We start from the raw sequence: 16,903 nt of genomic DNA on the forward strand, positions 1-16,903 counted from the left end.
TTGCATTTAAGGATGTTTATCAATGTTGTAGGGGATTTTTCTTTTTTTTTTTTTTCCTTTGTTTTGGTGTGTTCATCGCTCAGTCATGTCTGACTGTATGCGATCCCTTGAACTCCTCTGTCCATGGGATTTCCCAGGCAAGAATACTGGAGTGGGCTGCTCTTCCCTTCTCCAGGGGATCTTTCTGACCCAGGGAGTAAACCTGGGTCTCCTGCATTGCAGGTCTCTTTACCATCTGAGCCACCAGGGAAGCCCTGGTTTTAGGGTCTAAGTATTTTTCATTTACCTGGTTAACTTCACTCAGGGAGGAAGTTTTGGGAGAAAGGCTGGTCTGCGAGCGTCAGAATTTTCTGGGAAGCCTTAGAAAAATAAAGATTCCTGGGTCCCACTGTGTTGACCCTCTTCAGTAGATCTGAATTGGGATGTAGAGATCTACTTATATTTTTAAAGTCCGAGGGGATCTAATGACCAACTTGTTTGGGAACCACTGCTTCATCTTTGCCAGTGTCAGAGTTTCCCCCTGATTTACTGGTGAGGTGGGTCAGTCTCTAGCCTGAACTCTAGATGCCAGTTCCAAGGGTCAAGGTTAACAGTATTCTGTGAACATTCAGGAAATTCACCTGTATTTCTGTCTATAGATAAACGTTAGAGAACCTTTTGAATAGGGACAATTTTTTCTTTGCAGGGTTGGGGGTGGGGGCCAATGGAGGCTGCATCAGAGTTGTTCCAACTGATTGACAAGTATTATATTTGGTTAAAACCTCCATCTCTGTCAAAGGAGTGGCAGTACAATTTATCATCCAGGCTGAAACACTGTTGAGAGTGAAATAGGGTGCTTTTGATAATTAAGCTGGGAAAATAGGTTTTGTCCTGGACAAACCAGGGTGTCTTATATTCTTGGTTATAAAACTTTCCTACATAGAATTTTTTAACTAAACCAGTGGTCATAAGCATGTTTGCCTGAAGGGGTTAGGAGGCAACAAAAGGGTTTTGACTTGAGGGTGAGGTAATGGAAAAATTAATAGCAGCAAGAAGGATGATAAATGGCAACTGGTTCCAGGTTTCTGTGTTGGGGACAGAGGAGCATGGTGTGGACTAAATGAATGGGAAGTGTCTGCCTCAGTTAAAGCAGGCAGAGTAATTAAAAAGCTGAGATTGTAGGCCAGGTTCATTTCATGGGCCCCCAGTTTTCAATCTTGAGCCTAGGGATTAAAGGAATCCATTCTCACTGTCAATAGAACAGGTAACTTTAAGTGTAAGTGCCTTAAGAGGAAGCCAGCCTCCGAATGGCTGTCCTAGAGGCTGAAAGGTCCACCCTTGAATGGGTCTGCTTCCCTCAACTGCTGTTAGGGACCATCTGTAAAGGCAGTAGCCTTAATCTCAGTAGAGCTAGGTCTAAGTGGTTGTTTCTTGGCAGTAACTGGACAGTTGAGTCAGAGGCTATGTTTAAACTCCTTTGTTGTTCCCCATTGTTTTCCAGATAAAGTACAGATAAAGTCTTGTTAAAAAGAAAATAACAGAACTCTTGCAGCCAGATCTGTTTTTACATTTCCAGACTCGTCCCTTTCCTCTTCCTTCACTTCCTGTGTTTTATCTGTGCCAGTCCATATGCAGTTCCTATAAGCCGGCATGCTCTTTTCTGCCTCCTATAGGGCCTTTGCACAGTTTTAAGCAATGCCTCCTCCAGGGAGTCTTCCCTGATTCCACCTTTAGGCTCTCATTGCATCTTTACTTGTTTCTAGCATCGGCTGCTCTACATGCCTGTCTGCCCCAGGAGACTGTGAACTTGACGATGTTCTTTGTCTGGGGCATTTCATATAATCCTCTCGACAACCTTCTGACAGCAAGGCAGTTATCACTCCTATTTCATAGGTGAGAAGAGGGAGGCACACAGAGGTGAAATATCCCACTCAGGGGTACTTAACTCGTAAACACCAGAGCCAGGACTTGATTCCTGGCTATCTGACTTCAGAAGCCACATCTTAATAAGCTACACTGCCTTTCAGAAAGTACTTAAGGAATGTCTGTCTGATGAGTGAATGAATGAGAGAAAGGAGGTAACAGGAGGGATAAAATAGGTATGTGCCATAATACAGAGGAAGAAAGTCATCTTTTCATTTGCGATGGCCAGTGGGAATACATCCAGGTTTATGTAACAGCATTAGTTATTTAGATGTGTGAGTGCATGTGTGGTAAGTCACTTCAGTTGTGTCTGACTCTTTGTGATGTAAATTGAAGAAAAGGGATTGTAAATTGAAGAAAATGGGTGAGCCCCATCATAATCCTATTCTGTGCCATTTAGAAGTGAAATTCAGTGAATCTTCTTTTGTGTTCAGGAGTCTTGACGGCAGTGCACAGGCTTTGATGATGCAGTAAAGGGCAGATGTACAGGTTGGCCTCTAAGCAAAGTGTTTGCCTGGCGGGGCAAAGGGTGAGAAAGACTTGAGTGAATTCTGCAGAAAATGGCAGATTATTCATTAGTGGAAATTGTGCTTAACCCCATTTATTCTCAGGCAGGAAGAGTTGTGATCAAATTGTATGGCCTCTGGGGAAGAAAGCTGGAAGAGGGTTTTGTGGATGTCCATTGAAATAATTAATGGGCCTGTCTCTTTGGAGGAGAGCTTCTTTAAGAAGCTGAAGCTGACTCCTTTATGAGCTGGTTCTGATGGAATTTGATGGTCAGGAGGAAATTAGAATAGACAGTGTGGCAGACTGGTTTAAGTGGACGGACTCCAGAGCCACACAGCCTGCCACTCACCAGCTGTGTAACCTCAGGCAAACTGCTTAACCCTTGTTACTCTACTTCCTTCTCTGTGATGATGTCAATAATGTTGGCTACCTGATAGCATCTGAGGAGGATTGGTGAATTAACCCTTGTCAGACGCTTACACTGTGTTTGACACAGAATTAGCACCCATTAACTGTTGAATGTTGCTATGATTGTGATGAATAGTTAACTTGCAGTAAGGATCGGAGTCCTCCATTCAAGATGGGAACTAACCAGGGGGGACGCAGGCCTTCTCTCCTGAGGGCTTTTCATTTCTGATTTGAGTATTTTTCAAGGGAAGGTGTTACTGGGTCCCAGCTCAGCACAGACCAGTGGAGATGGTTAAGAGATGGCAGGAGGTACCCAGGCCTTGGTAGGAGTTTGGGACACTCCAGTTCCCTGTGTTGAAGGCCACAACAGATGAGTTTCCTCAATTCTGGATTTGTCTTAGACTCTGAGAGTTATTTGGGTTTGGAGCTTCTGCTGGTGGCACTGTGGTAAAGCAGAAAAGGAATGGAATTTGGTTAAATGAGAGGATCTGGTTTCAAGTTCAGGCTTCAACCTTTAACAGTGTGAACTTGAGTCAGTCACAGCTTTTCTGGGTTTCAATTTCCTCATCTGTAAAATTATCTTACATGTTAGTGGTGAGGTCATCGTCATTATTATCTCAAGTAGCAGAAAGTATGTGAAAGAGCTTTGTAAAAAGCAAGTCCCGTAATTTCATTTAAATCCACTTTTCCCCCTAGAAATAAACAGCTCATAAATGATTATGGACTTTATTTGTGTGTGATTCCATCTAAGTTCCATCTGATGATATTGTTTTATATCTTTTAACTTCCCATTAATTTGGCTTAAAAAAAAAAAAAGACCAAAAGATGGGATGGCCAGGCCTTGATTACTCAGGCTCAGGACTCCTAAGACTGGTTCTAGCTTGTCCAGAATCTGTCAGGATGTATTGAGCAGAAATGTCTCACCTTCAAGATAGTTTAAACCAAGTGCTGGAAATTCCAGAGTTCTTAGCAGCTGAGTATATGAAAGTAAAAGGAAACTCTGTTTTTTCATTTTCTCAAGCTTTTTGCACCCTCAACCTGCATCTTATTTTAGTTTTGTGAGTGGTCACTTTCCAGGATAGGGATGAAAATGGTTTTTTCATTCCTTTTGAAATAGTCATTTTTTTAAAAAGGATGAAATGAAGTAGCATGATTACATATTTAACAACGCAAGGTATTTTGGATTCAATCATTCATTGGACAAATATTCATTGACCACATGCTGTGCCAGTCACAGCTAGGCACCTGAGGACATCACAGTGCAAAAGGCAGACAAAATCCTGCTCTCACACCTTGTCATTGAGTAGGCCCTCAAGCATTATATGTAAACAAACTCAGAAAACAGACTTACAAACTTAATGTGACAAGTGCTGTGAAGAAGAGAATGTATGAAAAGGTTGACAAGAGGACCTAATTCAGATTGGAGATCAGGAATGTCTTCTGTGAGAAGGGTCATTTAACCCCAGAAGTTAATCAGGTAGTGGCTACAGCAGGTGCCAAGGCCCTGAGGCAGGAAAGAAGGAAGGAAGGCCCCTGTAGCTGGAGCTTAGTAGGGGGATGGCCTGGGCCTTCGGGACCTCATCAGTGATTTTGGATTTTATCCAAGGGAACTTCTCTTTAACATCATGAGAATTGGTTATGACAAATGAGTTCATCAGGCTGCTCTCCCTGGAGACAGAGTAAATAAAGTGATGCTTGGGGCCATTTTTAAAACAAGGGGTCTCTATTGTTCTTTAGAAAAGGCAAAATATATATGCAGTCACACCAGGTCAGTCTTCTCAGGAAGACAGGCAGAAAATGAGAGGAATTTGTTTTTACTGCACATACTGGGTGACTCAGAGCTAACTCCCTAAGGTCGACTGGAGGGAGAGCGGCCATGCTTGCCTCTATTAAATTTCTTTTCCCAGTGGCTGCATGGGAAGTAGGTCCGAACCTTAGATTGGGGGCTTTCATTTTCTAAAGGCCAGATCTCTGGTAAACAGATGATGGGAAAGCCAGAAAGGAAGGTTAGGAGGTCAGGATCTCTGCACTGGTTTCCACATCCTGCTACATTCCAGGAGAGTTTTGCCTGATAAAGTCATAGCATGTCTGAACCGGAAGGAACCTCAGTACCGAAGTCATCCATCCCTTATTTTGTGGAGTCCGGGCGCTGGTGAGGGGAAGACATTGACGGCAGCGTCACACCAGCCACCTCAGGAGGTCAGTGTTTCCTTCTGGCAAGGGCTGATTGGAAACTGTGGCTGCTGAAAACTGCATCAGATACGGAGGCTCAGGGCATAAGCCTGTGTCCTAATTCGGTGTGTTGGGCATCTTTCCTGTGGTTCAGCCTTATAGAGACCCTCAAGTGTTCACAAGAGCTTCCTCACTGGGCTTCCAGGAGTCAAAGGCCTTTTCCAAGGTGAGGCCAGAACCCTGTGGGTACTGGGAGCCTGGGTGTACTCTGCTCCCAGAGGGCTTGAACTTCCCATCAAGGAAGGTCTTGTAATGCCAAAGTCATGACTGACCTTGGGATGATGGTCCTGTTTTTAGTATGCTGCCAAGTCCCTTCAGTCATGTCTGACTCTGTGAGACTCTATGGACTATAGCTCACCAGGCTCCTCTGTCCATGGGATTCTCCAGGCAAGAATATTGGTGTGGATCGCCACGCCCTCCTCCAGGGGATCTTCCCAACCCAGGGATTGGACCTGCGTCTCTTACATCTCCTGCATTGGCAGGCAGATTCTTTACCACTAGCACCACCTGGGAAGCTAGATGTTTTTAATATACCTTGGTTTAAAAACATACTTAATAGTAAAACACATCTCTGAGGTTAGTGCTGCTTCAAAATGAGTTTGTACTTTGTTCATCACAATAGTGTCTGTATTCACTTGAAAAACAGTTGTACAACTCCAAATGAGGCATGATATTTATTCAGGTCACACGTAATGCTCAGCAGGCAGATGGATTTGATGACCCACTGCAGTCATTGACTGGCTTTGCCCAAGCATGGTGGCCCATAAATTTGGAACCCCTTGTTTTAGAAGCATTGGCCTGAAGAAAATCAGCCACCTATAGGGGCTGACCCTAATAGTCAACTTTTTGGCTAGGAGGAACCGGTGTATACTGGTTCATACTTTAAAATATTCTTTGTTGCTTTTTTTCAGTTACAAAAGTACTCTAAGCTCATTGTGAAAATCAAAAACATTACAGAAATGTAATATTGTGAACAGTTTGGTATACAGTGTTCCAATTTTTTTCTGTGTGTAAATAACATATTAATTATAGAAATAGGATGTTTCTATACAGAATATTCTCTAAAGTGTGTGTATCTGTGTTTTAATTGGTAAATTGTTTAAAGGAAGCAACAAGAGTCAGTGGGAAGAACACTGGGTCTGGTTTAGGGTTTGAGACCTGGCTTTGTATTATATTAGTTGGATGACTAGTAACATAAACTAGTTAGCTGATCCCAGACAAGTCACAAATCTTTCATAAGCCTCAGTTTACTGGTCTCTAAAATGGGGGCCATATTGGGACTGATATTTGCCTTCCTTTCTCACAAGATTATTGTGTGGGTCCAGTGAAATGGTTTATAGAAACTCGTAAACCTCAATGTATTACATAACTGTAAGGGGTCAGTATCATTGTAACTTAAGATTTTAGCCTTCTTTCCTTTTTAAATGCTTTGAATCATATCAGTGAGTCCTTAACCCAGTGATAACTTACTCAGTGGTTTCCTTGGGGACAAACGGTAACTAAACCTGCTCACTCCTTTTTTTCATCCAGGTCACTCCTGGAAGCAAGGCTGCTATAGGTAATCTATGCGTTGGAGATGTAATCACAGCCATCGATGGGGAAAATACCAGCAATATGACGCACTTGGAAGCTCAGAACAAAATCAAGGGCTGCACAGACAACATGACTCTCACAGTAGCCAGGTGAGGAGGAAACGCTCTCTCATTTCCGAGCGACTAGAAGCTGCTTTTGAGCAGGGACTGCCTCACCTCTTTCAGAATTCCCTACACCCCCAGCTCAGTGCCACATGTGGTGTAGGTAGGCTGAAAGTCTGTGGAATTGGAATTTCAGATTGCTCATCTTCCTCTGTGATTTTTCACAGTGCTTCTAATTTTCACTTGATCTAACACAACTAACCAAAATTTTGAGGAAGTAAACTCAATTACATATGGTCAGGTATAATGAAATGAAACCTCTGAGAATCTACTGCTTCTGCCACACAGCACTGAACCCTGGATGCTGCACTAGATTACAGTTACAGAGAAAGACTCCATTAAGCACATTAGACAAAGTGCTGAAAGTTTAAGAAAGGAGAGCTAGAGTTGATGAGTGAGAAGAATGCTCAGGGAGTCGAAATTGGGGCAGAGTTCTCGTTTCTCTTCCATGTAGTCTTGGAAGGGGCCCTGTAAAGGCATGGTTTCAGAAGTGATTTGGTTCGACCTGTATGGCTCCCTGTTTCCTGGTGGATCAAGTTTACATTCTTCATTCGGATCTCCTGTTCACCTGTCTTTAATGTCTCACTAACTTTAGCTTGCACGGTGCTTCATCATGAAGCCTGTGCTCTCCTCTGCAAAGTAGCTTTATGGCTTTCTTCTGCCTTGTGCACCAGGACTGGCAGGAAGACCAAGTGTGGGGCAGGATGTCAAACCATCTTCTATGCTTCAGAGCCCTACCCTCACTGTTTTATTACTATCCCCTCAGGAACACATTTACCCTTCATTCTCCATTCCTGTCTCAGTGCAGATCTTCTCCTTCTAGACAATCATTCATAGATTGATTTTTTGATCCATTTACCATTAAACTGAGCAGCTACATTTTGTATATATCTGGCCCTGTGCTAGGCAATCTGACCATTGAAGGATAAGTACAAATATTCTGTACCGGTAAGAGTGAAAAACAAAAACACTAAAGATAACTGAGAGGAGACCTAGAGTGTTGCTGTGTAATGGTACAGAGACATGCTTTCCAAGTTCAGAAGAGGTACCATGATCAAGTTGGTTGTCTGGTCTGGATCAAGAACACTGGATGAGATAGAGAAGCTCATTCTGTCCTGAGCAGAGGTGGGGTGGCATCAGGCAGGTTCAGGAGCCTGGAGGAGGCCGGTGCAGCTGGGTCAGCAGCACAGAATGTATTGGGGGAGGAATGAGGCTAGACGAAGGGCCAGCAGCCTGGGAAATCCCTCAGGGCTGAGTGGGCAGCTGTCAGAGCAGCAATCAGACATGATGTCATAAAGTTGATGCTTCCGAAAATCACATCAGTGGTAAAATAGAGGGGAGGCTGGGGAGCAGAGTGCTAATGGCTGGGTAAGAGGGGACACTTCCCCGCTCCATTTTTAGCGTGTATTATTTACTAGCATGCATGAAACAGCTTAGCTTTGTCAATCTGTTGCAGATCTGAACAGAAAATCTGGTCTCCTCTGGTGACAGAGGAAGGGAAACGTCACCCATACAAGATGAATTTAGCCTCTGAACCCCAAGTAAGTACTTGCTCACCAGCGCTGTTGCTTTTAGCATCCCGAGACCTTTCTGCTTTTGACACAGCTCAGCTCACCCCTGTTTTTCCTGCCCTGGATGCTGGGGATAGGACGCAGGAAGGGCCCTCCACTGACACGACTGGGACCTGGCTCTTATTCGGTTCTTCCCGTAAGGGAACTGCAGGAGGAAAGGGCTGGAAAACCCCAGGGCAGTGACGTCAGGGCCTGGGCTGGACACTGGGGTTAGGAAGGGGATACGGAAGCGGGTGGAAGCTTTCCTGTGTAGAACAGAGTGGCAGAACCACGGCAAAATAGAAGCACTGACTCAGCTCTTGACGGATTGCCGATGCAAATGAATTGTGCTAAAGATGGAAGGAAGTTTGGGTCCTGAGGCCTACAACTTAGAGGACTGCAGGGAAATGTAGTAGTGGACCCAGATATCCCTGGCCACCCTTCATCCCACTGCCTGGTTTCCAAGAGTCTTAGGGTGGAAATGCTAAGTGCTCTAGTTTTCCTTAAAATTACTAAAATTAATTGGTAGTTCATATTGGAAAATAGGGTAGGGAGTCAATGCACAGTTTGTTGGCCAAATAGAATTTCCTGGGATGGGAAATTGTCTGGAGATCCCATATTTGGAATCATTAATAGTGATTTTATTTCTTCTCTACAATGAATGGATGGATGTTCTTTAGCAATAAGGACAGGAAATGTAAAGAATGTTGAGAACATCTTTGTAAAACTCCTTGTGCTTGGTAGGCTCCTTTTCACAGTGTGTCTGTTGGATAAATGAATGAGTTGTTAGTGGTATGTTAGTAGTAAGTCAATAATGGCTTTTGAAAACTTCTTTTAAAATGGTTTGTGATTGTTATATATTTAGCCCCAATTGAAGATTTGAAGTTTAATTTTTTTTCTCAATTTCAGACCCTGTTTCATTTTTATGGTATATTAAGATATAATCAAAAGATAAAATATAGCTAGTTATCTTTTATACCTAAAACAGAAACTGGTATGAAATTGAACTCACTGGTACATTAGTGTGGGTAAATTAGTGGTTGTATGTGAATGGTATTTCTCAAATGCCTCCGTTAAAATGTCAGAAATGTAATCACACAGAATTTTTCCCATTAATTAATAAAAATAATACTTAGTCCTAACAGTCACTTTGAGGATCATTTTGCATCTGCCATTGCAAAACTGACATGACTATGTTATTCTCTACAGCTCCTCTAAGGAAAGTTCATGAAATGGCATTCAGTTTATAAATTGGCAACTGTGCAAACTACTTTAAAACATGCCACAGTCAATTCCAGTTTCTTAGGGAGTTCTCAGCCACTTCATTAAGTTTACTATAAATGTTAAGTTTTAATCTGTTAAGTCGTTGTATGTTTTATAATATATAAGGAATGATTTTGTTTTAGTATAGCCTTTCTAAAATCCTAGTTTTTCACTTCAGGAAGGAAATACTTAAATTTCAGTTATACTTTTTATATGTATTATACTTGAATTTCCATCTTAAACATGAGTACCTATCATTAGTCTTTTGAAGGTAATTTTCTTCAGATTAAAAAAAAAACCTCTAACACTTTAACATTTAATTTGACTGTATTTTTTTGAATTCCAGTAATTCTTTGTTCATATGAAAAACTTCCCACCTCTCATTTTCCCAAAATCTTCCACTTCCAGTCACTCTAAAACAGAGGAGTGAGTAAGAGCAGAGTTCATCTGTAATTGAAGGATCTGTTCGTTCATGTAAGGCCAGCCCACACCCCAGCTTATCTGAGGTCAGTGTAGTTACACACCTAGTTTATATTTCCTCATTATTGAGTTTCCTTGGAGACTGATAAATACAAAGCCCAAACAATGACATCATCCCTTCCAAAAGGCAGGCCCTGAATTAACCGCCTGACTTCTGGAAAGACCAGTATTCACTTGGGGTTAGAGATACTCCTTTTATGTACAAAACAGAGACATTCTTGGGAGATTCTCTGTAGAGTGAAAAATCAGAATTTCCAACCTGCAGCTTCTACTGACTTCCGTTGCAGTTGAACGTGGGTTTCTGTGGAGGGAGAAGGGAATGACGCTGGTTGACTGTCTGCTGTGGTGCCAGGCAGAGTCCAGAGGCTAAGAGAGATTAACTTGTCCAAAGCCAAATAGGAAGCAACAGGGAAAAACCTGAGCCAAGACAGAGTATGAGGGCTTTTCCCTGGTGCTCAGCATCAAGAGATGCTCCTCAGAATTGCTACAGGGAAGGAGAAAGGAGAAAAGAATTGCCGTCCTGGCTGCCACTTGTGCAACTGCCCTACAGAGCTGCAGGGTCCCAGGCTACCCCTTGGGAGGTCTGCTGCCGTTAAAGACCACTTCTTATTCATTGTTATTCCTCGTGCAGTAAAAACTTTCCTAAAACTTTGCTAAAGTTATTTGCAGAACTAATTATACTTCACTTTGGTGAACACACTACATGTACTGAACTTTTGTCCAATGTGGATCAAGTCAGCTCAGCGTAAGGTATACCGGAAAACCTCACTGATTCCAACATGTCAGAGAGGGAGCCTGTCTGTATCATCATAAACACATTTTCATGTTGTCTTTTAAGTCAGTGGTGGTGGTGTAGTTGCTAAGTCATGTCTGACTCTTGCGACCCCGTGGACTGTAGCCTGCCAGGCTCCTCCATCCATGGGATTCTCCAGGCAAGAATACTGGAGTGGGTTGCCATTTCCTTCTCCAGGGGACCTTCCCAATCCAAGAATCAAACCCTGGTCTCCTGCATTGCAGGCTTTTTCTTTACCGACTGAGCTAAGTCAGTACACAGTGAATTAAACTGGTGGTTTTTATCATCAATTTCTGAGAAAGCATGAAAGACTTTAAGGTTTAGTGAAGAAAGAGAAAAAAAAAGGAAGAGCAACAGAGGACAGGAACTCTTGGAGCAGTTAACATGAGTCTGGGTGTTAACATGGAGTCTGGGTTTCAGGAAGATTTCTGGAAAGCCCAGAAAATAGGGCACATGTCATGTCTGGTAGACTGCACAGGGCATGCTCTCGGCCAGGAGCAGGGTTTGACCCGGAATGCCTGTGCAGAACACCTTGCTGAGTCATCAGAAAAGCTGTGTTTTTTCCTTTTTTTTTTTTTTAAAGGAACGTTAGTTTAAAAACTTTTGAGGGGTGTTCATAGAGTAGCTCTGAGGTAATGTAGCTGTAGTAATTATCTACTGAGACCTGGCAGTCTAGAGTGGAGGTGTATGGTGGGATGAGCACAGGAGGAATTTAAAGTCCTTTCTTGCAGCTACCTGGGCACTGCCGCATAATAGGTGTCCCCCAGCCTTCCATCTTATCAGCTTGGCCTTCCCCCACAAGAAGCAGCAGCTCAGTCATTCCCCGTAGCCTGCTTCTGCTAGCGCACCCAGGCTTGCCTGCCTAGTCATCAGCCACTTCAGTGTTGACACCACAAACCTCTTAACCTGCTTGTCTAAACCTTTCCTTTCTGGGGAATTTATCTCTGCCTTTTATCATCTCCTGCTCTGCACTGAAGTGATGCCTGTTCCTCTCCTCCTGGTACTTAATCCCTCTGGAATGTGTCCTGAAAGGGTGTTTCAGCTCTGACTTGGATCCCGACAGCCTAGGGCATCAAGGGATGTCCTGCCCAGGGCTACCCAGCCGGAGATCAGGCTCTGCTGGACCTCAGGAAAGGATCAGGAAACCGAGCTGGCAGGTGAACCTCCACATGTTCCCAGCTCATGCAATGTCCCGAGTCTTGCTCCACGTCAGGTGGATTTATTTGTCAGAGCCCCTCAGCTAGTTTGGCATTGAATCAGGGCCGTTGTAGCTCATTAGAACACCTCTCTCTCTCTCTGGTACTCCCCCTGGATCATCCACTTAGTGGTACATACCGGACACTGCCTTGATCTCTCCTTTGATCCCTGCCTGCAGGAGGCCCTCCACATAGGAAGTGCCCACAACCGGAGTGCTGTGCCTTTTACTGCCTCACCCGCCTCCAGCTCCGCCCCCAGGATCATCACAAACCAGTACAATAACCCAGCTGGCCTCTACTCCTCTGAAAACATCTCCAGCTTCAACAACGCCTTGGAGTCAAAGACAGCAGCCAGTGGGCAGGAGACGAATGGCAGAGCGTGAGTAGGCCCATGCAGTCCGCCCTGGGCCTGTCCTGGGAGAGGCTTGCCACACCAGGACAGGCTTGTGCAGGCAGCGTGGAGAAGGGTCAACCACTAGCCCAGAGAAAAACGTCTACTTTAGCACTGTCTTTGTTTTTTAACTTTTTTGGCTGCATGTGAAATCTTAGTTCCCCAATCAGGGGTCAAACCCTCACCCTCTACAGTGGACAGGACTGTCTTAACCACCTGACTGCTGGGGAAGTCCCTAGCACAGTTGTTTCTATCTTCATTTTCCTCATCTCTGAAAATGGTGTAATACAACCCGCCTACATTGTAGGGTTGTTGTGAAATAAGAAGTAAGCCGTAAAATGTCCAGTTGATTCTTCACTGAGACCCTGTTGTTATTGTTCTGATTTCTGTAGTCACTGGCTTCTTCCAAGTGGCCATCCTCCTTTCTTGACAGCCCTGCTGCTTCCTGAAAAATTCTTCAGTGTTTAGAGTTGGGGCTCTCTGCTTGTGTTCACCATCCAATCTGGGCAAGGGATGGGTACTTCATGATGCAGTTTTTGGTGAAGCAGTGTTTGCTTTTTTCCTTCCAGTGGACCAGTAAAAACAATAGGAAGAAGAGACGTCCATGCACATATAAATGTATGTCCACTGGAACAGATTCTGATCTGGGATAGAGGAGGGCTTGGCCAGGGTGGGGAGGTCTAAGGAGACATCTTGCCCAGGGTTGGGGAGGCCTGTCCCCTTTGGCTGCAGCTGCCTCAGAGTCTTTATCTAAAGGATCCTTTGCATCTTCCCAGCAGAGGGGGCCCAGTATCAACTCCCTCCCAAACTCTTTGAAGATGAATCCAAAAACACAGGGAATCCTACAGCCCATGGCAAAAAACTGGATTTGAGAATGGAGAGAGAGTAAGAGATGGGATCAGTTCTGTGTGGTGGAAAACAGGAGGGACTAGGTCATGAGTTGTCACCTCATTTGCCCAAAGGTGGCAGGGAAGACAAGGACTTGAGGACAGAGCTCTGGGTGCAAACACGGGAGAGCAGGGCAGCTCATGGGAGCTGTACAGTGCATGCCCAGCCCAGAGGGGAAACCACTCCTTGACTCCAGTCAGACACCACATGCCGACCTAGGATTTCCATTTCTGATGGATAATTGCATCAAAACAAGTCAGAAAGTTTTTCATTTGAGATCTCCTGATTTTTAGATGTCAGTGACAGGCAAATTTGTTGGAAAACATCATGTGGTCCAAACTTGTCTGATCTCAGAGGATCTTGCCTCCTTGGAACCCTCAGTTCTTTCTTTTTTTTTTATAATTGAAGTAGAGTTGATTCACAGCCTTGTGTTAGTTTCAGGGATATAGCAGAATGATTGAGTTTTTTATCTATATATGTGTATTTAAATATTTTCAGATTCTTTTTTCATTATAGGTTATTCAGTTCAGTTCAGTTCAGTCGCTCAGTCGTGTCCGACTCTTTGCAACCCCATGAATTGCAGCACGCCAGGCCTCCCTGTCCATCACAAACTCCCGGAGTTTACTCAAACTCATGCCCATCGAGTCGGTGATGCCATCTAGCCATCTCATCCTCTGTCGTCCCCTTCTCCTCCTGCCCCCAATCCCTCCCAGCATCAGGGTCTTTTCCAATGAGTCAACTCTTCACATGAAGTGGCCAAAGTATTGGAGTTTCAGCTTCAGCATCAGTCCTTCCAATGAACACCCAGGACTGATCTCCTTCAGGATGGACTGGTTGGATCTCCTTGCAGTCCAAGGGACTCTCATTACAAGATATTAAATATAGTTTCCTGTGCTACACAGTAAATCTTTGTTATCTGTTTTATATGTGGTGGTGTGTATCTATTAATGCCACACTCCTCATTTATCCCTCCCCCACTTACCCCTTTGGTAACCATAAATTTGTATGTCTATGACTCTGTTTCTGTTTTTTAAATAGATTCATTTGTGTTATTCACATGTAAGTGATATACTATTTGTCTTTGTCTGACTTCACTTTGTATGATATTATCTAGGTCTATTCATGTTGTTGCAAATGGTAATATTTCATTTTTTTTAATGGCTGAGTGATATTCTAGTGTATGTGTGTGTATCACATCTTCTTAAACCAATTTTCTGTTGCTAGGCACTTGGCTATTATAAATAGTGCTGCAGTGAACATTGAGGCACATGTATTTTTTCAAATTAGAGTTTTTGTCTTTTCTAGATATATGCCCAGGAGTAGCTCTATTTTTAGTTTTTTTAGGGACCTCCACACTGTCCTCCATAGTGGTTACACTAATTTACATTCCCACCAGCAGTGTAGGAGGATTCCCTTTTCTCTACATCCTCTCCAGCATTTATTATTTGCGGGCTTTTTGATGATGGCCATTCTGACCAGTGTGAGGTGGTACCTCATTGTAGTTTTCATTTGCATTTCTCTAATAATTAGCAATGTTAAGCATCTTTTCATGTGCCTGTAGGCCATCTATATGTCATCTTTGGAGAGACATGTCTGTTTAGGTCTTCTGCCCATTTTTTGATTTTTTTTTTATGTTAATTGTATGAGCTGTTTGCATATTTTGGAAGGTAACCCCTTGTTGTTGGTCACATCGCTTGCAAATATTTTCTCTCATTCCTAGATTGTTTTTTTGTTTTCGTTTAGAGTTGAAATCCTCAGTTCTCATATTAGCTCTGAAGCCAGTTTTGCTGTTCAGTTTCTCTGCAGTTCACCTTCAGCAAGACTCTAGCTGTTAGGGTGATTAAGTGGCAAACCCATTGCTTCAGGTGCAGATTAGGACAGGTTAAGGCGTGAGAGGTTCCGAACTACTTTTTTTTTTTGGTTCCGAATGTTTGAAAAGAGCTATTGTGGGGACCCTCTCGAACGCTCCTTGATCATACTTGATCATATGGTCCTTCTCCCTGAGAAAGAGAGAGAGACATCATGGGGTACTTGGCTGTATGCAGGCCCCTGGGCCCAGCACCAAGAGGGCTTTGTGATTTATTTCTAAGCTTCACAGGGCCTATTAGGGGAGACTTCTTGTGATGTGATTTGGCTTTGCAAGATGTTAATGGTCACCAGCATTTGCTGTAGTAACCAAGGCAAAGTGGCTATTAACACTTCTTCGTCCTCTAATTCTGAGTCCTACAGGCTTGAGATGATGATGCCTTTCAAGGTGACTTTAGGGACTTCTGGAGTACCTGAGAAAGAGTACCACGCTGGTCCCCACTAAGCTTTCCATGGCCAGACTCTGAAGTGAAACTTTCTCTCAGGCAGCTCAATGGGGAGTTGGGGGTGAAACACTGAGAGCCGTGATCCCCATTCTTTGGTGCTTTTGTGCTGAGGGAGGCTGGGAACGCAACCCTCTTTTACTGTCCCAGAGTGGAATGTTCCATGATCTGGATTTAATAACCCAGGAAATGACACATCCTTCACTGAAAGGCTGCTATGCATTGGGAGAAGTATGTGCCTGGGAAGTATTTTTAGTATGGCCTTGGCCGTTATTTTTTCATTCGTGTCTTCTTTCTTCTCTCATGCTCCCCGCCTGTCTCCTCCCTCCAATCCGAAACAATTAAATCTCTACTGTCTGGACACTGTGCAAGCCTGTCCTCCAGGCCCTGTCCCCTCCTGTCGCAGACTTTTTGGCTACCGTGGCCTCTGAGTCTTTATCACCAGTCTCCTTCCAGATATTCTCGGCAGAGAGGGGCCCAGCTTCTGCTCTATCCCGAACTCTTTGAGGATGAATCCAGAAACAGTGGAAATACTGGCAGCCCCTGGCAGAGGAAATGCCCTCTGCATGGGTCTCTGCTTACTGATCTACTCCAAGATAGGCCAGTTGTGCTTATCAGTGAAGGAAGAGTCTTGTGCAAACCCAGCAGCCACCGGGTCTTGTTGCCTGCTCCGTCAAGCAGAAGTCACGAGTGCTCACCCCCCACTGTTTAGTCTGTGAAATTCGCTGAGGTTCCAGAATTGGCTCACTTCATACTTTGCATTTGAGGTCATCACTGATTCCCTGGGGTGCACTCTGAGTTTCTTTGTTGCATGCACTTCAAAACAGCCTGGTGTGTGTGTGTCTTATAGGATTTCCCAGAGCCACATCCCCATCAGACAAGAACATAGGCAGCCTTGCCATTTCCAAATTAACCTGGTAAGGCATATGAAAGGTACCATCTGCCACCTGTCCTCTCAGCGCACGCACACACACCCCCCCCCACACACACGATTGAGTGGGAGGCCCTCTGGGTCAGTTCAGCTTAACAGTCATTTATTGACTGCCTACTGTGTACCGAGGGTGGAGGAAATTCTGCTCTGTTCAAAAGAAAGCTTTCACCTGCCCTCTGACCTCTTTCCACTGAGTTTAGGGGCTCTGGTCATTTTCTGGTGATTTGGGCCTAGATTTCAATGTATATATATGATGCCACTTGATACTTTCTTAAAGGCAAAAGCTTGATAGATGGAGGGACCTGAGCTTGAATTCTGGCTCTGCCTCTTGCTAGCTGTTGGGACCTTGGGTAAACCAT

The 16,903-nt window shown here is 44.0% G+C and overlaps 1 protein-coding gene across 1 annotated transcript in view; it reads left to right on the forward strand.

Moving 5' to 3' along the window:
* PDLIM1 (PDZ and LIM domain 1) overlaps positions 1-16,903 on the forward strand; it is a 39,402-nt gene that overhangs the window by 9,109 nt on the left and 13,390 nt on the right. The window contains exons 2-4 of the mRNA XM_043475923.1: positions 6,580-6,731; positions 8,200-8,284; positions 12,205-12,404. Coding sequence (XP_043331858.1) covers positions 6,580-6,731; positions 8,200-8,284; positions 12,205-12,404 — 437 coding nt within the window. The remainder of the gene's footprint in view (positions 1-6,579; positions 6,732-8,199; positions 8,285-12,204; positions 12,405-16,903) is intronic.

This window comes from Cervus canadensis, chromosome 8, assembly GCF_019320065.1.
Source record: "Cervus canadensis isolate Bull #8, Minnesota chromosome 8, ASM1932006v1, whole genome shotgun sequence".
Classification (NCBI taxonomy): domain Eukaryota; kingdom Metazoa; phylum Chordata; class Mammalia; order Artiodactyla; family Cervidae; genus Cervus; species Cervus canadensis.